We start from the raw sequence: 26,382 nt of genomic DNA, 5'->3' as shown, positions 1-26,382 counted from the left end.
ACAAAATCTGCTTTGATCTTAGCACTGTTTCAGTTACATTTTATGGTTTTTTACAGTGGTTCCAGCACTGGAGAGGAAGGGGAGTTGGGGGTGGAAAACCAATTGGAAATTCAGGTTGCTCTGTGTCCTGGAGGGAAGAAAATGTGATGTGTTGGCGTGTTTGGGCTGCTTGTATCTTCCTAAAGCCAAAAAAGTCTGCAGTCCCAGCCTGTGCACTGGGCACCTTCCTAGCACGGCAGAGCCATGGGGAGACAGAGACTGGCCCCATGGTGGCGTCGCTGGGACAGGGGTTGGTGGCCCTCAGGGACTTGCTGCTGCCGTCTCTCTGGATGCACCTGGCACAGACCAAAGGCAGCATTCATTGCTGGCCTTGGCGGTATCACAATCACAGCCCCTTAGATTTTAAGTTGTCAGTTTTAATTCTCAGTAAGTATTACAAAACCAGGATGGTTTACTGTAGGTATCTCTGAAATACTGCTCTTGCCTTCCAGTATGAAATACTTCTTCTCTCTGGTGCCTGTTCTCATGATTCTGTTTGCAGCCACATTGTGTTACACATTTGGCATCCAGGCTATCAACCTCTAGCAAAGGAGACTTTGCTGCCAGCTGTCTCTTTCTGCAGACAAGACTGAGCTGTGTGAAGTTACTGTGTATTTCAGGCCAATCTTGCCTTGATTGCCCTTTGTCCATGTCACTCCTAAAGAATGGATTGACCATGAGCTAACTTATTTGTCTAGAAAATGCCATTTGTTTGGTTAGGAACCAAGGCAAGCAAACATCTATAAAGCCCCATCCCTCATTTAACAGCAGCAGGGTATTTTTGTTTTCTCTACTATGCAGCAGACTTAACACTCTGGTACATTTTCATTATGTATAAAATATGCATATATTCCTCAAATATGAGTTTGCAGTCAGAGGTAGAGATCCGTTATTTACAACAGAAGATTCTAAGGGTGTTGGGACATGTCCCCACAGCCAGTTGGTCCCAGAACCAACATCTTGGCTCTATGAATTCCAGCACAGAGTGTGAACACATCCTAGAAACAGGTGGAAAGTCAGGCAGCATGCAGAAGAACTAGCCCTCTCTTTGTTCTGATATATCTGATCCTGCTCAAGATTAACACCATCTGATGGGAGCAAATTGCTGCTCTGACCTACTTGTCTATCCTGGCCCTGTTCTATCCTTTTCCAGCTTTGCCAGTTTCCGTAAGTCTGCCTTGCTGTTCCTGGTAGACATCAAGTTGATTTGCATGACAGGTCAAACCTTTGCCAGAAGTGTTTCTTGAGAGTTCAGTACAACCAGGACGATGGTGTTTCTCAACGTGCCTTTATTGAACATTGCTTATACCCGTGAACATGAATTGTAGATTGTTGGGTTTGCTAAAATAACCCATTTACCATGCTATGGCAAATAGTTTACTGAGAGAAGTGCCCAAGAGAACCCATAATCCCAAAAGATAATTTAATACAAATCAAAGTCCACAGATGTTTGCAAAAAGTGAGATAACAGAGTAAATAAGGAGAGGAAATTTTTCTGGTAACTCATCCCAGCACTAGCTTCTTCACAAGCAATTAACAGATTACTGTAGCTAATGTGGAGCTGGCCCACTGTGTGAAATGTTGGTTGTGTATTACAGATTGCATTGTGTGGCTTTAGAGCTGTAACTCCTAACTTAGCACGCATCTACATGTCTAATAGACACCTCTGTGGGGCTTAACTAAAGCTCTTACCTACCTAATGGCTGCTGTGTGGCCACTTTCACCTCCATCAAATAATGAACAGTTTCAGGGCCAGGGAGTGCTGGCAGAGTGAGTGGGAGAGGTAGCAAAATCATTGCTGATCAGATGTCTAATGTCCTGGTGTAAAGCAGCAGCGTGCATCCTAGGCAGCGGCCAGGCTGAGAAGAAGATGAGCAGAGCTGGATGATGAGAAGCTGGGGTGCTTAGCAGTGCTGGAATGAAACAAATGGTGTCTGGGTTGTGGACACAGAGCACTTTGGTCCAATACCTTAAGCCCTGGTGGAAGCTGTGTGGGATAGAATGAGGAGGTGTGGTGGGACAGGACTCTCAGTGCAGATTTGTGGTGGACACTTGAGAGTCATCTCTAATTTCTGGCTTAAATTCCCTTACAGTGTGAAGCACAGCTCCTCAAGCTTATGTACTGTGAGAAGAGAGCTAGATAATGGGCCAGGCTTCCTTCACAGCTGCTGAAAGCTCTTCCTATACATGCACGGCTGGAAGGAGTACGGCCAAACTCCCCAGGAATTTGTATTGCTCTCCTGACTTTAAAAAAGTGCTATAGAGGGGAGCAGCAGTTACTTTTACTTTGTTTCTAGCTGTGTGACTGGAGCTGTCTGGCTATCCTTAAAAATGTACTGTTGATACTTAAAATTTGCCATTTATTTAAGTTAAGCTCATTGGCAAATTAAGTTCCTTGACAATTGCAGATACAATTAGATTGAGAAAACATTTAATTGGAAACTGTGGCTTCAGCTACAAGAAGAAAGAAGGAATTGGGAGAAAAAAGGGAATGCTTCCTGAAGTTGGGTAAGGGGCATTCAGAAAATTGGACTCCTAGGCTGAGATGCTGTTTATTTCAGTATAATTTCACTCCATAGAGTTTCTCATTTTGTTGGTCAAACCTGAACATAGCAACCTGATTTGCCTGAAGACTTGCGGAGTGGCAAGGGTGAGGTTGCACCAGAACACTGGACTCCAAGCTGTGATCAAATTTCAATAAGCTGCTGTCAGACACCAGTGTCAGCTCATCTCATGGTGTGAAGAAGTCTGTCCATTGGTGCCTGACAAATCTGTGCTTGGCTTTTCTGCATATCTGGAATTCCCATAATGTGGGTTTAAATGGTGCTTCCTTGGGCTAAGTGTCCTGTGCTTCCTAAACCAATGAGATACATGTGCTTTTGTCTAGTGTCTTTGGAGGATTTGAGAGTGTGGCTCTGCTCAGACCTTGCCTAATATACAGCAGCAGGAGCCAATTCCCAGACTGAAATAAAGCTGGAAGAAGTAGAAGTGAGGAGAGTGGTTGATTTTGTTCAAAGCCTACTCAGATGACATGGAGTCCTGCTGTATGTGATAGCCTGCTAGAAGGGCTTCTCACCTAAGTTGTTGGCCATATGAGCAGGAGCAGGCAGGTCTGTTCATCCCCTTCCCAGTTTCAGGGAGTCCTAAAGTCTCCCAGGAACCACTGGTGTTGGCAGTTACCCATGCAGAGAGGCTGGTTTGTTTTCTGAAGTGCACCCTTCTGAGCAAGAGGGCTTGCTGTCCATGCAGCCATACTGCCTTTGCTGGCTGTAGCAGACTCATAACTTTTGGTCTCCCCCTCTCTCTGTTCGTTCCAGTCCCTGAGCTTCCTTGTCTCTCCCTTGTCTGGGGAGATCCTCTGCTTGGATACTCACTCATGGGAGAATGCTGGCAACATGCTCCAGGCTGCACTTTGGTAAATGTGGGTGAGAGCAAAATCAAGGAGCTGTGGCAGCTTTCCTGGCCTGCTTTGAGACATCTTGCAGGAGTCATAGCTGAAAGGCCAGGTCACTCCCAGGAGGTTTAGGGAGGTGGCTTGGTCACCCCTGGAGTAGCAGGAGCCACCTAATGCTGACTCAGGTTTGTATGTGTGCAGTACATCTGGGAAGCATGGGAATGGGGGAGAGGTTTAGGAAGTGGAGAACAATTTTGCTAGCAGCCATGGACCACTTTGTTTTCTGCCTGGGATGACCACAGCCCGTGCGCTTCCAGCTGGAGATCTCCACAAGAGTGGAGCCCTAAGCTTAGTAGCACCTGCAGCTCTATCAGCTCTTGATAGAGTGCTGAAGCCCTGTCATCACTAGGGAGGCTGCCTGAGAGCCTCCTTTTACAATAGACTGTCACTGCATATGCCACATATGTGCTCCAAGGCTCAGACATCCCATGCCCAGCTCATCAGCTGTTTTGCACCTTCCATTTTTAAAAATGAAATTAAATATTTAATAATTTTAATTTTTCTTCTCTTTAGTGGCATAGCCTCATCAGGAGCAGGGCAGGATACTGTCCTACACAAATGAGGGGCCTGATTTTTCAAGTGTCCCTTCAGGCAGTGAGAGATGGTGGGCTGAATCTCTTCAGGCTGAGAAGGGAATTGAGCCCAGCTTCTTTTCTTTGAGCCACATAAGCAGAAACCAAAACTGTTGGTGGATCTTACAGGGATGTCATGGACTTCAAGCTGATGGAGCAGACAAAGGCAGCAGAGTTTAGTGTGTATCCAAAGTGGACAGAACCACCCCCACTCTTCTGATAACCTTAGTGTTTCCTCTAGCTGAGCCTACACAGCTTGCTGCCATATACACCAGCTGAGTGGATTTGCACCCACTCCTGAGGCTCCCAGTTCTCTGTGTAAATGTATTTCCCACAGGGTCACAGATTTCAAGCCAGTGACCAAGTGGCTTAAAGTATGTCACCTCCTATTTAGGTGCCCAAATCCTCTGTTGGTTCTTGTTCGTGACTTGTCTGAGTATTGAGTCTGTCCTTCTGCACTTTCAGCAAATTTGTGTGAGAACCATGCACAAGAGAAGACAAGAAGTTCAGTCAAACCCAGAGGAAGAATGGTCAAAGTTTTCTTTCACTTTCCTCATGAGAAAATTCTACTATGGCTGTTTCTTTACTGTCCAGGTTTTCCCATAAGTCCTGCATCTCAAATGTTTGCACAGCAGAAGCAGAAGTAACATTTTTTTCATCACTGAATGTCCTTTGTTGCGAAGTTGTCCCAGAATCTGTTGAAGGCGGTGCAGCACCAGCATTTGATGCTGTACTAGGACTATGGAAGCTTGGTAAACTCCATCTCTGAAGGCTTCTCTCATGATCTGTTATGAGACCAGCTATGTTACTAACCTGGGGCTCATGTTTGGGCTCTCCTATCACACTAGGAAGTGACTGATGCACGTCTGAACTTGAGATGTATGGAGTCATTTCTGGTGGGAAAAAGTGTTGGTTCAGAAGGGCCACATTTGCCTCAGATAGGATCCTTTGGAGCTTCTCTTCTGGCATGCTTGCAGAGCGCTCTGTGGGCAGGTCTGGTTTGTCCAGCATATCAGGTGCAATCTCCTTGGCTTCAGAGATGATAACCTCAGGAACTGGCCTGTTTGTCTCGGATGAGGTGTCACTGTCACCGAACTGTGCCTCGTTCCTTGAGGTTTCTGTTATGGGTCCAAGCTCTCGGCTACCATGAAGTCTGCTACTTCTGTTAACTCCTTCATGTTTCTTCTTGAAGCTTGAGGTAGAGCGCCTCCCTCTTGTGTGCATTTCCTGCAGCCGTCTGATGTGCCCCTTTTCATCTGCTGGGAAAAACACCGAATTCTCACTTGTCTGCCGACTGTAGCGGTGGTGAGTCGGGTACGAAGGACCCTCATGGACACTGAGAAACCTCTTGACTCTTCTCAAAACAGAATATTGTCTCTGATGCTTCTCCTCTTCCCAAGGCCACTCCTCCCCATAGAGGAATTCTGTATCAGCCAGCCTGCCAAATAAAGCCAGGTAGTAGATGTCACTTAAATATAGGAACCATTGGGTTTCTGCGCACATATATATCCCTCTGTTTCAGAGATAGGAGCCAAGACACAGGAACCAAGGCGCCCTAGTGTGTCCCTAAAGAAAAGCAGGAAAAGGATGAGGGTGCCAGGAAAGAGTGTCAGTGCCTTTGATGCAGCCAGATCACACAGAGAACTCTCTACATCCAGGTGTCTCTTCTGCTAAGGACCAGGCTGGGAGGGCGTCCAACCAGGCATCTAGCACCATTTCATATTTGAGCTGCAGCCTTCTGAGGCAGCTCCACATCACTAAGCTTGTGCTAAGGGTAAGGGAAAGGGGAGAAAGGAGTAGGAACTCGGTGCTGTAGTTACTTTTTCAGGAGAATCCTACAGGCAAAATAACAACAGTGAAAAAGCAACTGCTGGAAACAGAGGACAACAGTTTCAAAAAATGTTGAAATTACTCATATGGCCAAATCTCACTTACTTCTGGGGCATGACAGTGTGTCTGGAGGTCTCACCTGTACTCGGTACTCTTCTCCTGCACAGCCTTGCTGCTTCATGAGAACAACTACTGCTGCACGTGCCAGTCAATTCAGTACATGTCACTGACTCAGTGCAGGCCGGACAAGCCAAACGGGCCCAGTTACCTGTCCTAAGGACAAGAACAGCAAAGGGGCTTGGGCCAAATCTGTGGCAAGGAGCACAGGCAGGCAACACTAACCTGGAGGGACAGAGGATCTTCATCCAGCATTTGTGAAGATCATGGAATAGTTTGTGTTGGAAGGGACCTTTAGAGGCATCTAATTCAACCCCCTGCAATGAGTGGGGACATCTTCAACTAGATCAGGTTGCTCATTGCCCCATCCAACCTGGCCTTGAATGTTCCCAGGAATGGGACATCTACCACTTCTTTGGGCAACCTGTTCCAGATGTTAGCTTGAGGTGACTGGAGAAGACTTTGGTTTTGGGCTCAAGCTTTATATATTTGCTTTGGACTTGGAAGAATTTTTAGAGCTTGTTTTTGATGTTTGATAAGATCTACCCATTATTTTTAGAGATACAAACAGAGAAGCGGTTCAGATGAGAAGATAATTAATAAAAAAATCCACACATCAGAGCTGTTTGCATTCCACAGGGGCTATCAGGGAGCTACTTTTCATTCACTCCTTCCTTAATTTTTTTGTGTGAAGTACTTCTTATTAAAAAATTGTTTGCTGACTTAATGATGTTTCTTCTTTGCCACCTTTTCCCCCTAGAAATTGCCTTAAAATGAATTACATTCTATGAATTTTTCTTCTTTACTTTTTTACTTTCTTCTTTACTTTTCTTTTTGCCATTTTATGGTTTTTCCACAAGGAAATAACTTCTGAAAAGGCGGTATGTGATAAAAGGAACTCATATAAACCACTGTCCTTTGTAGTAGAATGCATGCAAAAATGAAAAAATAAGAGGAACAAAAACGAGAAAACCACAATTTTGAGGCCAAATGAAACAAAAAATTAAAGACATTTTATTTTGATAATGGTGGGAAATAATGGGAAAATTGTAAATATCTTGAGATAATTTTTAAAGTTAAAAAAATGGCTTCTGTAAAGTTTTAAAAAAGATTTTCAGACGAGAACATCTACTTGCCTGGTATTTTTTCAGGCATGATATTTTTATACTTATTGACCCGCCTATATTACAGCGTGTCACAAGTATTTAAACTAACAGCTTCTAAGCTAACTTGCCTATCACTGATTTCTCATATAGATCCTGACAACAGGGGGCAATCCTATACCCTCTATGTTTCTTTCTAACCATTGTTCTTTGCTGATCTCTGCAAATAAATCCTCTTCATACCCTCACAAAATCTGACCATTTCAACTTCCATGCCTAGATTATTAGTAGATGAAAAGTCATACAACATTTAAGATGACTTCTTGTTGATCTTCACAAAAATCTGAACTGATTTTAACTGTCAAAGAAATAGCTATTTTACTAACTGGGGATGCATGAAGAAGCTGTAGTAAAGAAAGCACTATTAAGAGAAGTCAGTCACTGTCTTCAGCTATCATCCTGTGCTCAGAGGCTATCAACAAACCCTCCCTGCAAACACGCTCTATTTACTGGTTATACAATTTAAGATATGCATGCACAATTTGGATGAACACATGGACCGCTGGAGACATCATCCCACCAATACCAGCCTGTCCACTCCCTCCTAATTTCTTTTTCCATTTCCATCTTGCCCTCTTGCAGTACTGTCAGAGCCCGCATCCCTGCACTGACTGTCTGCCAATCAGCGTGGGCTGTCGGGGTGGTGATCTTTCTGATGGCATTAAGGACCCTTAGTGCCACTCACCCCATTTCAATAGTTGATCCAAGAAATGAAGGAATACAGTAATCAGCAGCTGCTTTTGTGTAGGGTGGCCGGGCAGAGGTATCATTCCAGTAAATATCTTTCTCCATCCTCGGCAAGTTCATGTGCATCTCATCCACCGCCAGAAGTGAAACCTTAGATTTTTTTTGTATAAATCATGTCACTTTCAACATAGTGAAGTATAAGAAATAGTCTGCTTTATACTCCCTGGGTCAACATTTCTTCCAGAAACCCTTTAACATAAGCTGTGTATGATGGCCTGGGCATTAGGAAGAGACTCAGTATGATAAAATAATCCCCCTATATCTGCCTATACTTATGAAAGCATAAATTTTATCATAACTTGAGTCTTCTGTACTGCAAAGATATTTATGCCAGATTGAAGTCCTTCCCACATATATAATGAGTTAAATGTGATCCTTCACGTGCTATGGAAAGTCTGTGTAAAGTATTACACGTGTTCCTTAAATGTCCAGAGGTCAAGAATCTTTCTGATAGGTTTCATTGCCATTTTAAGACATTCTGAATCAAGTATGTGAATATTCTTCTAATAAGTTTTACACAACAGGCTCTAAGGCACAGTAGCATGAATACCCTGAAGTGGTGCTAAGCCAGAGGGCATCTTTGTCAGTGTGAAGTCCTTTCCCACTCTTGCATGTACCTGCACTGATTACTTTGGTTATTTTGCTTAATTTGGTGGTTTGTTTGGCCCTTGCTCCCCCTAACTCCTGGGCTCTGCTTTGCTGAAGTGGAGTCCAACAGCAGCTCAGCCAGCCCTATGCTTGGCTCTATGCAAGGGGAACAGCAGGTGCTGTGAGACCTCCTCATGTCTCTGAGCTCCTTCACAGCACAACAGACAGGGCTCTTTGGGAATCAGGGGTACCTGCAATAAACACGTGCCCTTGTCATCTCAAAGCTCCTGCCACTGGGGACACTGGCTCCTGTGCTGACCATGGATACTGCCGTGCGTGGCAGCATCAGAACATGAATCATGGTACTGGCCCTGCTTATTGGTTCAGGGCCCTGCTTGGTCTTTTTTAGTATTTTTGCTGCCTTTCTTTTTAAAGGAAGGTTCATGTGCAATATTTTAATCTCAAGACATTCAGATTAGCAAAACATGTTCTTATCTATGCGGGAATGGCTTCTGGATTTTGCAGGATTGACCTACATTACAAGTTTTTCCAGGCATAGAGTGATCTTATAATTTAAGGTCAGCTGTTTGCATGCTTATTCAGGCATTTTAAATGCCAAATACCAAAATCAAGACGGATTAGCTTGTAAAAACAAACTCTGTGGATCACAGCCATAGGTAAACCTTCAGGGAAAGAGTATGTTTTGCTGACACTTGTTGCCCTAATTTGTTCCTCTATATATGACATTGTATTAGATGTAATGATAACATATGGTAGAGTAGAGCTGGAAGTAGAAATAACAACAGCAACCTGTAAATTTCTATCGATGCACCAGTTTGTTTCAAAATCATCATCATCTTCTCCAAACGGATTAATGAGTTGTTCAGCGACCTGGAAAGAAAATGAGACAGTGAAGAGAGGTTGGAATGTCATGTCAGAACTACTGCTGCAGAGAAAGTAGGATTGGTTTTTTCCCTCTCTCCCTGCCTGTCACTTGCAATCATAGCTTGAGCTCTGTGTGATGGTTCTGCCAGCCTAGCAAAGGAACAGCTTGCTTTCACTATAGATTCATATCTCTGTGCCTCGCTGGTGCTGTCAATCATAATCGTCAGCACTGGCCTACTGGGAACTGAGATATGTCTGGACCAAGGTAATTGTCACATACAATAGTCATTACCTTTCCTTAATGTTGTCTTTGGCTCATTAAAATGAATGGTTTAGCAGCTAGAGGCTGTTATTGCACTATTGTCTGCAATAGTCCACCAGCCCGTGGGGTCAGTATTCCCAAGCCTTGCAGTTGGACTCTGCTGGAGGGAGTAGAGCTCATCTCTCCACCTCAGCCCTCAACCCCTGCTTCTTTATTGGGGTTAACCCTGATGGCAACCTTCCAAGGCTTTTGAGGAAAAGCAGCCTACAAAAGAACTTTACTCAAGTCAACTCTGTGCATCATGCCAGCCAAATCCAAGAGACAGAATCCGAGTCTGTTCTCTAATTCAGCCTGCTGGTTTGGGTTTCTGTACCTGAAGTGGTTGAAACTGCAGGGCAGAAGTTCATCCTGTGGAGGACACAATCAAACAGTGAGCTGAGACACCTTCATGGTGAGGCACCTTTGTCTGGGAACTAGTCTGTAAAGGGAACCCTCTCTGGCTGCCCACATCCAGTGGAAAAAACCGAAAGACTGCCCCCCATCCCACAATCACTAAAGTACATTGCAGGGAGTAAGCACATAGCTGCTGTGGGAGGAAAAAATATTAAACAGAAAAAAAAAGTTTTAGGAAATTCAGACTGCTTCTCTATTTCCTTTCTCCTCCATGCTTTTCTCTTTCTGTTTATATTTTTAATCCCTGGTTTTGAAGCTGATCACATTCTTGATAACCCTTCCAAACCTTCCTAGTTGTCATCAGGGCCACGCACAGGAGCAGGAGTCAGGTCCTTGGTTTAATGTGCATATGGGTAAAGCAACTGTATGATTAAACACTCCTGTTCATTAACCTCACTATGGACAGCTACGATCTAAATAACTTACAGCTGTAAGGTGGTTGCTCCCTGGATATTTTTCCTACATGCCTCTAGGTTGTATCTGTGGATAAGCACTTGCTGACTGTCCAAGGCCACCACTTCCCAGGCCAGCACTGACACACAACAAAAGAACGGCTGAGTAGACTAACACTACAAAAACACCTGTAAGGTGGGAGGAGTGAAAGGAGACAGGGGTCACCTCTGCTCACATTCATTGACATGGTATTAAATGTTGGGTACAGCTGCAATAGGAAGGAACCAGAACACAGTCTGTGTTGTGGCTTTCCAGGGAAGACATGAATTAGCTTCATGTAAACCAGCAGATCACCACCGAAAAATCCACCATAAAACCTATCACATCAGCTTAAAAATGTGAACAGGACTGGGATGGAGTAAACAACAATGGTGGCCTTTTTTTGGCTGACCTGGTCCTGGCATGTGAGACATGACTTTATTCTCCAGAAAGGAATATAGTGCTGAACAACTAAACTCTGTATTTGGACAGTCCATCTGACCCTGTAATGAAAATGGGGATTTAGAAATGTCTCATGTAATGGGAAACTTTGACCCTGTATTATAGGAATAACAGACCAGGCTTGAGGCCAAGGAATGAGCTCAGTTTACCCATTATTTCTGCGGAATTGCCAAGTTACTGGAAGTCAATATCTCAGGGCCCTTTTTGCTGCCTGGCAGCCAAAGTCCAACACACTCAGCCGGAAACTGGCTGTAACCTTCAAGACAGAAATTTCCTGACTTGGGGCACTGAAGGTTTGGACAAACCTTCAGTCTGAGGAAACACTGCTGATATTAAATTAGCTTTTTAAAACTTCTTCTCCTCCCTTTCATTTCCTTATGCAGAAGATTTTTCAGTTACAATGGCATCTCATACCTGCCACAGGCAGGAGTTGGCTGGAAGCTCTGAGCCTAACTGGAAGAGATGCTATTAACATCCTTGGGTGCTGAAGAAGGAAAACCCATTTCCTCTCAGGAGCACCAGCAGGGCAGTCAAGAGGAACAGCTTACAGTTTTTAACCATCTAGTATAACCCTGGAAGACACTGCCTAGAGATAAAGCCTCACTTTTCTCCAGGAGAAGTTACTACCTTCACTGTACCAGCCTCCCTTCCTCTCTCTTCTGCTCCCATTCAGGCTGGTCCCTATGCAGCAAAATCCCTTTCCCCCAATTTCCTAGGACACAGGACTAGAGGGGCTTGTCCCGCAGGTGCTTTACTTTTCCTCACAATCTGCCAGCTCGGTGTGCTGCCTTCTCTACTCTGCCCTTTGGAGCTGGCTGCAGGAAGGTGTCTCTAAAACTGGCCAACTTTGTTCAATTTATATTCTAACAGACAAGTTAGCTGTATATTTCCAGCCATGATTAATAAACACAAAAGGAAATCTTAATGTGCATAGACCCCAGTGTAACAATTTGCTTTTTATTTGAAACTGTTTTCCAGTTAGTTTATTGCAGAGGAGAGAACCACCTTGAGGTATGTGGCTTAATTACTCCACTATCAGATTGATTGTGATATGTTAGCCTAGCAGTCATCAATGGGCTGATGGACAGCATCCAATTCCTCTATAACTCTTCTTTGTAATGAACATTTTTATGCAGCGGAGTTCTAGCCAATATTGTCTGTCACTCTTTCAGAGCCCTCTGGAACTGAGGACCGTTAATTACCTGCATCTGATGAGGCTAACAGCAGATACTACTGGCTTTGATCATAAGAGGAAAGTATCATTCAGTCCCTTTCAGCTGATGCCAGGTCTGCAGCCATATTTTCCCATTGCAGGATGCAGTGGGAGAAAGTTTTTTTTAATCTCTTTTCTGTCGCTTTATAGTTCAAGTCCTGAGACCTGATTTTTGTGGGAGTAATACTCCCTTGGGGACTTGTGGCTGCATTGGTACTACTAAAATGGGTTCTTTCAGATTCATGGCCATTTCTTACCATACAGTCTCTCAGGTGGAATTAAAAATGCATTGCATGATATTTCTACATGACTACAGAATACTTCAGGCTGAATTCACCTCTGGTGTAACTTCAGTACTCACTGGTGATTTTCCATGTGTGTCATATATCTTGACACCTTGACCAGACCCCCAGGGAGGGTTCCCCCATCACTTGTCCAGAAAGCTAATTTACCTTGAGCCATCCTGCGTAGAAGAAGAACTGCAGCAGTGTGAAGACTGGAATGTAAATATCTAAGTCATGTCCCTGATACCCTTGGTCAGTATCCAAAAATTGGCGCCCTATCAGGCAGGCAAAGAAAAAAGTATAGACTGCGAGAGTAACAACCTGCAAAGAACAGAACTTCATTGAAATAATGGAATAATACAGTCTTATGCATAAGGCAACACATACCCGAAGGCCTTTGACTGCCTTTTGCCATGTAATTTATAAATCTGTAGGAGGTATTGCACATACAGAGGCCACAGGAATAATTATGACCAGGAAGAACACTCAGCAAACATAAAAACATTTCAGTGCTTCCCTCTTCCAAATCATGCAAGATCTTCAAAACATCTCTGCATTAAATATGCCTTAAATAGTTAGCCAGGCCTCCACGATCCTGCATGAGTGAACCCATGCTCAATATCTCAGAGATTCTGGTTAAGACTATGAATGTTTTATACCATGAATGTTTTGTACCAACCCCCCCTTTTATGGAAATTGTGTTTTGAGTTTTTTACAGAATAATAGCTCAGTACCTGGGTATAGACCAGTGGAATTCCAACCCAGTCATAACCGAACAAAAGACTACACCAAGACCGGTACTTATTCATCTCCTAAGAGGGGGAAAAAAACCACAAACAGCAAGAAACCACAACAAAATAAAATTGTGGGGGGTACAATTCTGAATTATAAATATTTTGTTACAGTTCATTTTTGCACATATAAAAAGACAGGGAGAAAAGAAAGTATTAAATTGATACTATAACTGTACCCAGCACCCCATTTGAATATTGACTTGGTTTATGGAGTTGGAGTGCTTAGTATACTTTGTATTTCTTCACAATTCATCTTCTGTTTCCATCTTATCCGTAGTCTAGTGATACATGAAAGAGAATATATTATATCATAAAAAGGATGTTTTACCACTTAATGAAATATTCAGGGAGATTATAGTCTCTGAAACTGATAATAAAATCTTCAGAATGCCAAATTATTCTCATTTCTCATATTCTCAGCAATGGAACAAGTATGAATTTACAGTGATGTTACAACAATTTTTTACCCATCAATTTGTCGCTTCTTTCAATACCTTCTTAGTCATATTAAAAAAAAATCCCAGGGAACGCTGCTTTGTGTGTACATTGGTACACAAAGAAAAGTGGGATAAATCCTGAGTAAGGTCATTTAGATGACACAGGAGACTTGTGCACACTAAATAGAATCAATTATGTAAGTGAAAAGCTACCACATAGCAATTTTGGATTCGTTTTTTGTAGATTTACTTTTGCTACTTACGTTCATCAGTGTCTGCAGATCCACACTGTCTCGAATTCTTCCCTCTTTTCGTGCCTTCGATGCCAAATTTCCAAACCAGACAAATGGGACCCAGTATTTCAGGTGTGGAGACTTAAGGTCATCAAAAAGTTTTCTTTCATATCTTGTCATAAAACCTGTTTACCAAAAAATCAAAACAACCTTCATTTATTCTGTGCCTTCAGTGCTATTGATACTATAAATTTGGAATATGTTTCTATCTGTTGATGTAATGTTTGCATAGAATCCTGCTAAACACAACTTATAATTCTAACTAGTAACCTCCTCTTTTTGTTAAGTTTTTTTTTTTTTTCCAGGACAGGTCTCTCTTGAAACAACTTCTTTTTGCATTAATTACCTACGTTAAATTCCTCTTTACCAATACAAGCAATAATTTTTATCACTGTGTTCTCATATGTAACTGCTGACATATGGTAGATACATAGAATACTGAGAATTGTACAAATTACTCTCTAGTTTCATATTCTACTTTCAGAAAAATAAGGAACTGGATATATCAGTCAAGATACAATCACTTTTCAGCAATGATGGCTTTCAGAAGCATTTCGACATACATTGTAAGGGCAATTACATGACCTGAATCTGATAATTTTCTGTTAAATCTCCAAAGCAGTGAGCAAGCAACAGAGGATACAAGTGCATGCATGAAACAGAGCCCAACAGAGAGTGTGCCTTCTGCCAGTGAAATACTTTCCTGACAGATTGTTTCATGTTTTCATTGGGGTTATGAAGGCGTGCAAAGAGATGAAGAGGGAATCATGCACAGAAATCCCGCTGCTAAGTGGACACTGGGCCAGGTGACATGCTGTGGGGCTGCAGGCTGAAGCTGCTCTCCGCCTGGCAACTTGTCTTGCTGGGGTGCTGGGAAGGTATTAGGTTTCCTGAAGAGTTCCCCTGCCTCGTGAAGCCCTGCTTCCCCCTGCTGCAAGCAAGTCCAAGGTCACATAACACGGGAGCCAGGGCTGCGTGTGACAAATCCTGCACCAGAGCCAATCACTGCCCGGGACTGGCATGGGAGCAGCTGGCTTTTGAAGCAACACCTCCTTCCCCTTGGGGAAGAAAACTCTGCTCTGCTGTACTCCTTCCACCCAGGCTTTGACAAAAACAACCTCAGAAAATTCACATTTTCCTTTTTCCAAGTCCTGGATTTTTTGATATTGGAGCAATCGTCATGTTTGGAGGATATTAGTTTTTGCTCACGTCTGTGACATCTATCAGGGTGGGTATAAAGCTTCTTTTGTTGTGTTGACATAGCTCTGAAACAGGACAAAGTTAGTAACATGACAGCCTCAAAATAGAGAGCTCAGCCAATCAATTACAAGTTTGAATGCTGAAAATCCAGTAAGGGAATTGACAGTAGACTCCAACTAGTAACTAAGGATATGTCCATTATTGCTAACATTGCTAAAGATACATGAGGCAGCAGACAAATAAATATATAGAAACTCAGTTGTGTTGCATAGAAATGTGAATAAAGTTAAAGGAGATTTGCTAAACACAGTGATCTTAAATATTTTGTTGTTGAGGGAAATGTCATTATTGTACAGTTGGAACAACACTACACAGGAGGTATGAAATACTGTAACTACTGAGAAGGAAGGCAAGGACTGGCCAGAAAATACTGTGGAAGAGGAAATATTCAGCACAGTACTCATGCAGCATCATAGAATTTGAGAACAGAATAACATAAAGCTTTTAAAAGTTTCCTGGGCATTTTACAGCCATCTCTCATAATCAACTTCACAGAAATAATCAGGCAACCAGACAAATTAACCTGCTAGTCATGACTCCTGACTCCTGAAAGTTAGTCTTTCAGGCTGCCTTTAGTTTTTGTCTGGCCAGCCTGCTCATTACAGGACAGGAAAAGATGTTTCTGTCAGGCTGAAACAACAGATAGAAAAACAAAAAATTGAATCTGGAGTAAACACTGGATGCAAGTCACTTGGAGGCTCTGGAAAGACACAGCCTGAGGGGGTGACAAAGAACAGCAAGGATCAGTTCAACTTTCCACTGAAACGGAGAACTTTTTGTTCAGGAAAGCCCAACAAAGTATGGTGCTTTTAATTATAAAGTTCAAATTGACATTAAAGTCTTTGTGTTAATATTGATTAAATATACTCTTTGATGAATATTAATAATGCCTAGTATTCTTATTGCAGAAAATACTAATTCTGGATTGCTCTTACTGCTGGCAATACAGACAACATACAGTTGAGAATAACTCGCTGTTATTGCAGTGGTAAAGAAACACCTTATATTCCATCAAATACAGGGGAGGATATCAAACCTCAGCTATTAAAATTACATGGTTTCTTAATATGGTCATGCTGTTTTTATTTAGGAGTATTCAAAGAATTAATCAAGAAACTCTATAAACAAGTACACTGGTTTTGACAAGCACTGGAAGACTGGAGCAGCTCCAGAAAACAGGAAATACTTGTCAAATATTGTGCCAAGATCTTGAAAAGGATGATCTAAGGAATGACAGGGCACTGAATCCTTGTGAAAGGATGAGAAGAGTGACATGGAGTGCAATCAATAAATAATCAAAGGACACTAATGTGAACAGTGTCAGCCAAAGAGACCTTACAGGAAAATTATTGATGAGAACACAAGCCTGGATGGAAAAAAATCACTCATGCTCTCCCTTAAGTGATTCAAAGAGTATTCAGTTCTCCTGTTGAAACTCAGTGGTTTGAGACAAGACTGGTTCAGGTTATTCACACTAAATATTTTGGTATAGTGATAAGAGAAGAAGGAAAATGATCAAGTAGATAGACGTTTCATTTTCTGGTTCTGTGTTATGTGGGAAAGGGTTAATTTAGGTGCCTCCTTCCAGTAGAGGATTTGGGACTGCAGACTTCAGCCATCCGTAGGTATTCATGTTGCTGAGCTCACACCTCATGTTTCTCTTCAGCATTTCCCATCAGCTCTTTTGGGCTGCTCTCTGCTCAGCTGCTCACTCTTTACTCTGTTTTTTAAGAGATGTGTTCTTCAGCATCCAACTTCCCTCTTGCACATTGCAGCCAACGGGATTTCTAGGCTCAGAATGGCTGCTGGACATTTGACACTCACGGCATATGTGCCCCAGCACTCAGCATCATAAAGGAGTGAATCTACATGCATCTACTGTCTACAGTTCCATAAAAAGTGTTAAAACATGAAAAAGAGTCAGAAGGAAGGTCCAGCACTCAAGACTACAGTCTTGACTACAGTTGGTGAAGCTCCTGAGTTTCATTCAAGCCTTTATGCAGTCTGCTAACAGGTAACTATCGAGAGAAAAGTTACGTTTCCTTCTAATTAAAAAAAGAAGAACTCAAACCTATTACAAAATCCAGTGAATACAAAATAACACTGTGCAAGTTCAGACTGAGAATAAAATGGCACTCTTCAACAGCAAGTTCACTGTTGTGAATGTCTGTTCACCTAGGATGCAGTGTAGCCTCCAGTATATCCATCTGAATTTTAAATCTGGGCTGATTATATTCCTAGAAGGTGTTACAGCTCAGTCAGAAATTGCAGCGTGATAGAGGATGCTGCTAGCAAGCTTTTGTGCCTTGTGTTACAGATGAGTCAGACTAGATTATCATGGCACTGTTCTTAAATTTAAGATCATTGAATTTAAGCAGTTTGTTTGCTGAAAAAAGAAGTATGTAGCAATAGTTATGTTGTGGCAGTTTTCAGTTTGACAGAAAAATGCAAAATTGTCACAAGTTGTTTCAATGGTGACTGTCCTGCATCAGATTTGTGCTGTTCATGTTCATATTAAATGCCTCCCTCCCATGCAGTCTGATATGCAATGCCACAGGGAGCTAGGGAGGGAATGATTTCAGAGTATTGTCTAAGTCACTGGATGTTAATAGGAGCAAAATATACCCTCAAACGCTCAGTACTGCATCAATAAAAATTCTGCAGCACAATATGCATTAAAGTTACAAATTATGTACTGAAATACAGAGCTGACTACACTACCAATACTTATATACACAGTTTATAGTAGAAGATTTTTCACTGTTAAAAAAACCAACAATCAAAACTTGCTTTCCAGTCTACAATTTTGGTACAACACTGTGACATTATGTATCTTTGGAACAGATTGTCTTTAGCAATGGGGAGGCAGAGCTGGATTAGCTGCCTGGAAATGTTGTAATTTTCCAGTGTGCAGAAGAAGCAGATTGCTGGGGAGAGTGACAGAAGCTTCCTTGACCTCTCACAGGCTCAGGTAAACAGTTTTGTTGAACAGCACAAGGAAGAGAGCTTTAAAATTCAATGAATCCAACAAAAATGGTTTGGTTTTTTCTTTTTTCAGTAAGATCGGTGCATTCTGCCTGGAATTTTTTTTTTAATATCCAAAGCTTCTCACACATATTTGAAATGTGTATATGTATATACACACTGCATATTTTAACTTGCTACAACTTTGCTTACTAATTTCTGCCAAAGGAATAATTGTAAGAAATTCAAGACATTCAGTAGAAAACATGACTTCTATTTGGAACAGATCCCTATTATCTTTGCATTGGTATTCTACTTCTGACACTGACCATGCCAGTCAGAAGGCACAGTGTCACACCTTGCCTTTAAATACTGAGCAGCCAGTCTTTGATAGACAATCAAAGTGTTACATGACTGAACTCTCTTCACCATCATCACACTCACTGTGTTATTGAAAGAAACAGAAAACAAAGACATACTTAATACTTAGTATATTTATCCTTGAAAAACTAAGTTTAAGGTAAGGTGTTCAATTTAAATAAAAAACCCTTGGGGTTGAGGGTTTTTTTGAGTAAATCACAACACTTAAAATGTGCAATCTATTTAAAATACAGTCTACTTAAAAAAATTGAGATAAAGCTGTACTTGTGAAGTGCCTTCAGAGATCAGTCTCTGATACACCAGACCAGGTTATAGCCCAGACATTGAGACAAAGCCATATAACAAGTCACCATTCCTACTGCATCATGCTATATCGCAACTTTGTTATATTTGTGCTTTAGAGAATGTTGTACCTGCTCCATACACCTGAATGTTTGGGGCAGGCCTATTGCCTCCATGATGTCTGAAAGCAGATTCATGTAAGAGTGCCAAACTTGTTTGATTTCTATGGTGTTGTGTTGGAATTGAAAAAAGGCCCGGTGGCTCCGGCAGAGGGAGAAAATTGCAGTCCAAAACCAATGTGGCTGATAAGAGCAAACTCCGTTTATTAGCAATCCAGAGGCACTTATATAGTATACCAGCTTGTTAACTCTTAAGTGGCCCAAAACTTATCAAAGCGCATTTCTGCTTCTACATAATTGGACTTACATTGGCAAGCTTCTACAGTTATGTTATGATTAAAAGAATTCAGAGTTCACCTCCCTTCTCTCCCAGTCTTATCTACACAGCTGTACCTTCTCAAGACTCCCTTCTTGTTCCCAGCTTGGTTCTCACAGGGATTTTCCTCATGCAGAGTTTTTCTCACACACAGGCCTTTTGCTTGCAGGCCTATTGCTTGTATAGTTCTTTTATTGATCCCATAATTCTATCAATGATCCATGCCCCTGATCCCTCAATAATTCTGCAACAGTGTTGCTAGATGAAGACTTTAAGAACATTAAAGATGCACTCTTAAGGTTACGTCATTTAAGTCACTAACTAAAAGGTGATTGCTTTGACGTGGGTTAGTATGAGGCACACATGGGGCCACAGGAAAGAAAAATGAGGCTGGCTCCTTCCCTCCCTGAGCCCCTACCTCTGAGGGAAAGGAAAACAATTGTGGGGAGGCAAACTCCAGTACCTGCTCCTACCACATGGTCCATGGTAGGGAACCTTTTGTACACAGCTGTGCTCACAGAGCGAAAGATCAGCAGAGATGTTAAATTCACATAACGCATGAGAGTCCTCCTTAGCAAGCGCCCATACTCGTCTCTGCCCTGGACACAGCTGGAGATGAGGAACATCAGACGATCTGGCCATGGCAAGTTCACAAACTGGTTCCACCAGCGATTCACCACCAAAGTAACGTAGAAACCTGAGAGTTAGAAGGAAAAAACGTCCAGTGCCTATCAGGATTTCAGTTACTTTGATTTTAGTTTGCAGACTATTGTTCACACAGCTAAGCTGTTACATTTCCCAGAATAAATGCAATAAGCAATGCCAAAACCCAGGATACAATAAATACTAATTATTTAATAGACATTGCAGTGTAACAGTACATTCCAGCTGAGTATCTCATACCCACGAACTTCCAAATTTCCTCTTCTGTAGTAAAACTTAGGGTGGATTTAGTTCATCAAAAGATCAGGTACAAGGTATCAGTGTTAGTGGGCATGATCTAGATCTAGATATATGTGTCTAGATCTAAATATAGGGAAATCTATTTCGCTATATAAGAATATATATTAAGAACATGAGCATAAATGTTGATGTGACAAAAGCAGCTTGAACTTGAGGAGACCTGTTGGAAGCAGATGATTTATTGTGAACCTCTAACCTCCCACAAGCCCCTCAGCTCTGAAACACTTCCATGCACCAACATTCACAAAATGCCTGAACAGAGTTGGAGAATAATTTCACATTTAACTGGTACTTACCAAGCACGAAAGTTACTGGGATTTGTTCAGCATATTTGTCACAGTAAATTGATAATTTTTCAAAGAACCGTTTTTGGCTACCTGTAAGAAAAAATCTGCAGCAAAAATAAAATGTATCTGTCCTTGCATAATATTCTGGCACTAGCTACTAAGTGCAAACATGTATAAATAATCAGATATGTGCACTGGGGAGCAACCTTGGCTAATGTCTTCAAGCAAATTCTTAAAGGTAAAGGCTGAACACTTTAGCATGTATTAAGGAGCCTGGAGGAGACAACAGTATTTTTCCCTAGTCTTCTTAGTTCTCTCAGGACTAATTTGACTGGCACTACTAACTGGATCAATATGCCTGGAGAATCAGTTTGCTGTCCCATACTGACCAAAGAGGTCTAAGTCTTCAAGTAGAGCTTACTCTCCTTTTTCAGAGTGGTACTTAATGGAAACGTTCAGGTCTGCTTGAATTGCAAAAAGTTACCAATATAGTTCCTCCGATTTGAAAATGCTACATTGCTGCAACACTTTTTTTTATTCTTACTCTGAAATTTTTCTTTTCCACAAGATTAAAATACAACTGTATTTATTTTGCAATGAGGAAAATATTCACCAAATGATAGCAAATGGACCATAGCAGCTTCTGCCCATGGGAAAAGATACCTAGTGAAATACAAGCTTCAATATAATTTTTTTTTCATTTGTGTAGGTATTACAGTTATTCTTTCATTTCTTATAAAAGGAACATATAACAAGTACTTGGTGGGTTTTGCTTACAATTGTGCAATAAAAACTGGAGCACATATAGAAAGCTTTCTGTGGTGTATTTACCATGGTCTTCTATTGCCTGACATTTCAGTAAAACTAGATTAATTTAAATAACCGTGAGATTCTGTTATTTCTTTATATATTAATGCCATAATTTTCTTTCTTTGTTTACAGGTATAGATTACTGAACAAAAAATAGTGATTAATCAGAGACAAACTGAAGCTCATTTTCTCCTTGCTTCCAATAAAAAGCAGAGATCTAATTACAGATCATGGTAAGAATGGAACCATAATTTTGATACTTCTATGTAATGTACTTCATCAATTAAAAGTTTCACTGTACTAATTGATGCATTGCATCTGTCATACAGGTGTTTAATTCACACCTTGGTGGAAAAAGCAATTCTTCTTCTATTGTGTTCCTCCTGGGTGCTGGATGACACACAGATAATAACCACGTCTGGCTTCCAGGCAGTTTTCCTTGGTTCTCTGCAAGCTTAAAAATCAAGTTTGCATGCCTTCCTAGCTTTAAGCAAAACTTTGCTTTTTCTGGCTATATAACTTCACTCTAAAATTATTACCTCTCAAGGTTGTTATATTCCCACCGAGCAACCAAAACAGAGTTCTGCAGGGAGAACAAAAGGTTTATACCTATGACCTAAAGCAGGGAGGCATGCTCATGTCACAATGTCAGAATGACAAAAGCTGTATAACCTAGGATAGCTTTGAGGTTTTTTGTCCTTCAGTAGGATGGTTGCTCAATGCTAGGCTAAAAGTACAATCAGCTGAATATGATAAACAGTATTGACACCTTAGGTACTTCCTCTGGAACCTTAAAGTAAACATGGAAAGGTAAGCACGTTAGAAAATGTTCAAGAAAAAGACAATAAGTAAATAGTAACCTCCCCCCATCATTCATCAGCCTAACACAAGGAGGTCTGAAACTTCAGTATAACATTTAATGAGATGTGAATTGGAAAGAGTGTACCTGTATAATACACTTATCGCTGTGTAAAGAGTAGCAAAAACAATAAATTCTCTGTACAGCAATTTGTAGATGCTGCCTTTCCACCTTAGGAGTAATCTGTGAAATCCAAAGAAAGTGGCATTTGCTACTTTGCTGGAATAAGTGACTGTCATCGTCTTGGTAGGCTGGGCCTAGAAACGGTAGAAGAGAAGCAGGACACCAACAACATTTTAGACAGCATATCCTAACCTGAATGTACCCTTGTATAGATAGATACATGGATATACATGTAAATTTAAATATATAATTGAATGTGTACACAAATACATGGTGTTTGTATTCATATATATATAGAAAGGGAGGGAAAAAATGAAAATCTTGCAAGCCCTGTTGAGATCGACTGATGCAAGGCTGTATTTGGGCTTTACGTCAATGACCACCCAAACCCAGCAGTTAGCACTGAATGTGGCCACCTTCCTGGGTGGCAGTGGCAGGGACATGTTACACCTCTGAAATCTCTGCTTACTTTCAGTTTGCTCCACTCTAGCGTGAATGAAGAATGGGAAGCAAATTTGCTTAAAATTTTTTTTCAAAACTTTTCAGCTTCTTGGTAAGAGAAGTAAAGCTAAATTCCACAAATGCATGTACATCTCCAGCCAGTATTTTTAGCTGGCTACAGTAATTATAATCATTTCAAAACCAAATGAGATTTGGAGACTGCCTCTTTCATTAACAGTTACGACAGCAGCTGAAATCAGCTGAGGAATGCTGTTATTTCTCTCCTTGGCAGCTAGACTCACTCGTCAAGACTTCAGCATTGCATGGCCATGCAAAACAAGCCATAGGGCTTCTTGGGTAGGTAGGGTGAGACACAGTGTAATTAAAGTACTACTGAAAATACACAGGTAAATTGTGCTGGGTTTGGTACTTGCTTAGCCAGCGTAGGGAAATGCTACAGGAAATTCTGTGTGCTTACAACACAAATCCTAACTCCAAATGTGGATGGAAGAAGTTTTATACAGCATGCAAGAAAGAGAGTAATTAAGACAAGCTCAAAATCTCAAGAAAGTTACTGTGTATCACAAATATGATTCTTGTCTATATTTTTGTGATGCCACTGTAGCAAATTTATTGGAGGGAGGGAGGAGAAAAATCTGAACTCCTAGTTAACAGATAACTTGGTAGTATTTTGTGCATCTTGGCTGTGTCTCTGATGCAGAGCATAAAGTAAGCCATTAAAATTCAGCTGTAAAAGTGCCACTTTTTATTGTAGTCACCAAGGAAATCAGCAGGGAAAAGACACCATAAGCCTTGTACTGCTGACATACTGTCTCTTTTCCTCTGCAGAATGACTACTCGATATTTGCCAGCATGGGCCTGAAGATTATTTTGGGCTTGTTTTTTTTTAAAGAAGTATGGGTTTTGGTGTTTAGAATCCAAATGATAGTTTTTCTTTTCCTGAGCCTTGGCACAGACCTTTAAATTTTTTGTTGTCATTGTTGTACTCCAAGAAGTTCAATGCAAGAGCCAACCTGTCAGACTGGCATGGAAATGCAGTCCTGTCTGCTAAAAAACTTGTGGTCAGGACGCAGTGCTTAAGAAAATGGAGGCAAATATTTCCATTCTCCAGCAGAGTGGGGCTTTATAAACAATGAAAGAAATCTGTGGGTAGGCTATAGGGGAGGAATGGGGTAAAAAAAATGTTTAAAAATACACTGTGCTTCCTGGAATTGCTGTAGGAGCCTTTAGACTTCGCACATTGATGCTGTGGAGTATGTGTTTAAGCCATATCACCAACAAGTGTGTCTCTATCTCCCCATTAATATCCACTTTGTAATGGAAATCTCCAGTAGGAATGACTGAGTGTAGGGACTCAGATCTAGAAAAGATGTCTGATAATGGGAGGGTTTATAGCCTGGCAAGAACCCGGACCCTCAGCACAACACAGGGCCACAACGAGAGGGTGAAGTTAGACAAATGCAGGATGAAACAAAACATACATTGCTAACTGTGGGGGCAGCCAAATATCAGAACAGGGGACTGGATAGTCACCCTCTTGTTTAGGATCTTTAAGCTGAGGGCAAATCGTAGGACAGAAGACGACCTTCAGGAAAAATTCACATAACTGAGACATACAGGGGCTGAGGGGCTCTGCTGGTCTTCCCTGGTATCTGGGCATCTGTTAAACTTTCTATGAGGTCTCTTGTGTTGTGGGCCATAGATGAAAAAAGATTGCTTGCAGCACCTTCGCAGAATCTGCAGCGCTGCAGGAAGGCAGTGATTAGTGTCAAAACCATGACCCTTGGTTTCTGCATAGGAGGTTCAGGAAGGATTCATTCCTCCCAGGTATCTGAGACTGCAAAGAGCCAGAAACTAAGTAGCCAGTAGTTAAGCTGGACAAAATGGGTCTACCTTCTCTACAGACCTGAAGCAAATCCTGTCTTGCAAGGCCTAGTGGATGGGCTTTGGGCACAAATGCAGAGCTGTGGTGATAACAGGAATCAGGATTAAGAATATTTCCCCACACATTAGACTGGGAGAAGAGAGTTTTATCCATGAAATGCAATTTGTCTGCTTGATTCTAGCAATTATGTTTCACTTAATCACACTCCAGCCATCCCTTAGGACTTAATGCCCTTGACTCTGAACAGAAACTCTTGGAAGATACTGGCTGCCCCTGCTTTTTCTTTCTGCCTCTGAAATGGGGCAAAGAAAAGTGGGACTGTTACAGCAAATTTAGGTTTTGGTGCCTTTGTTTCTTTGCCTTGCCTTGCCTGTGGTACACTCTGTTTTATCTTCCTGCTAAGCAAATGCTTTCCCTAACATTTACCATTGGGTTCATATAGGGACTTCAGGATAATATAATTCAATGTCTTAAAATATACATTAGGTCAGATTAGGTGATTATAGAACAATTTAGCCTATACAAAGCTATGAAAGACAGCTATGTGTTTGTCTGGTTAGATTTCTCAAGACAACAAACACAAATTTATATCTGCATTCGTGTTTTTTTTCTCTGAGAACAACTACAACCATTTAGGTACGGCCTCCCTTTGCAACGACAAGTTTTGGTGTAAAGCCTTGCACTGACTCTGGCTGTTGCACAGTGGGTCCCAAGCCCTTGGTTCACGGGGAGCATGTTGGCAGAGAGTCCTTCCTACATTACTTATGGCTACAGGAAATTAAAAAGCTAAAATTGAGACAGACAGGAAGAGCAAAGCATAATGATGCCCCCCAGCACATTCCTTCCTGAGCACTCTTTTGGCCAGGGCAGAAGAAGGACAGAGTACATTAGATCAGATACCACAGGCACCGGTGTCATGAAAAACGTTCCTATTAATCACATTGCCCTTAAATTCATCAGCAGTTATAGGGCTAGGCTTTTTGCTGGTATGGATTTGTGAGTTTTGAGGACATAACATAAGTTATGCCCATTTGATGCCTGTAGAGACCTTGACTCATATCTACAATGCTGCTTTTTTTTTACTCAGTGTTTATTTCCTTTCTGAAACTTTCTCAAGCACAGACTGAAAGCTGAGTTATATATTACTCCACTTTTGCTAAGATCATCAAAAGACTTAAGGCATAAACAGCTAAAATATAAGTGTGTCCTCTCCATTAATATCGAACCCAACTGTAAATGGGATTTTTGCCTGGCTGAGAATTTCAGGATGCATTAGGATTCAGAGAGAAACCACAGTAAAAAATAACAGCTATCAGTGTTTCCTAACTGACCACGAAAGGCACATTACAGAATGTATAAATAAATAGTACCTCAAGGCAGACCTACCCCTTATCATTGTTTACCTTATTTTTTAGTTTATGGCATAGAAGAGAAAGTGAGTGAGAGAGATTTGAGTTAAGCCAGCTATAAAAATATATTAAGCTTATGTTGTATTCACTGACCTGCTATTTTGATTCAGCAATCCAAGCCCAAAGGCAAATCCTGGACCCTTCCTCTTTCTCAGACGTCCTAAACCAAGTCCCCTTCAGATCCGCAATAATCACCTTGCTCTTCCCTTAACCTGAAGCAAGGGGTTGCTGCTGCTG

General features: G+C 41.5%; 1 protein-coding gene across 5 annotated transcripts; it reads right to left on the bottom strand.

Moving 5' to 3' along the window:
• Positions 1–1,445: 1,445 nt before the first annotated feature.
• BEST3 (bestrophin 3) lies at positions 1,446–26,382 on the bottom strand. Of its 5 annotated transcripts, XM_082281090.1 has the most exons (10): positions 26,239–26,382; positions 22,354–22,523; positions 20,607–20,701; positions 19,811–20,044; positions 13,996–14,150; positions 13,236–13,313; positions 12,670–12,822; positions 9,321–9,401; positions 7,861–8,012; positions 1,446–5,503 (listed from the first exon to the last, which is right to left on the bottom strand). In XM_082281090.1, exons 2-10 carry the CDS (start codon positions 22,503–22,505, stop codon positions 4,597–4,599), a joined length of 2,007 nt encoding a protein of 668 aa, XP_082137216.1. In that variant the 5' UTR covers positions 22,506–22,523; positions 26,239–26,382; the 3' UTR covers positions 1,446–4,596. The 5 variants fall into 5 exon arrangements, with proteins under 5 accessions (XP_082137216.1, XP_082137217.1, XP_082137218.1 ...); XM_082281091.1 differs by lacking the exon at positions 13,236–13,313; XM_082281092.1 differs by lacking the exon at positions 22,354–22,523.

This window comes from Coloeus monedula (genome assembly GCF_965178545.1).
Source record: "Coloeus monedula genome assembly, chromosome: 4".
Lineage (NCBI taxonomy): Eukaryota > Metazoa > Chordata > Aves > Passeriformes > Corvidae > Coloeus > Coloeus monedula.
Note: the sequence above shows the minus strand (reverse complement) of the source record. Positions and strands in the feature narration are given on the sequence as shown.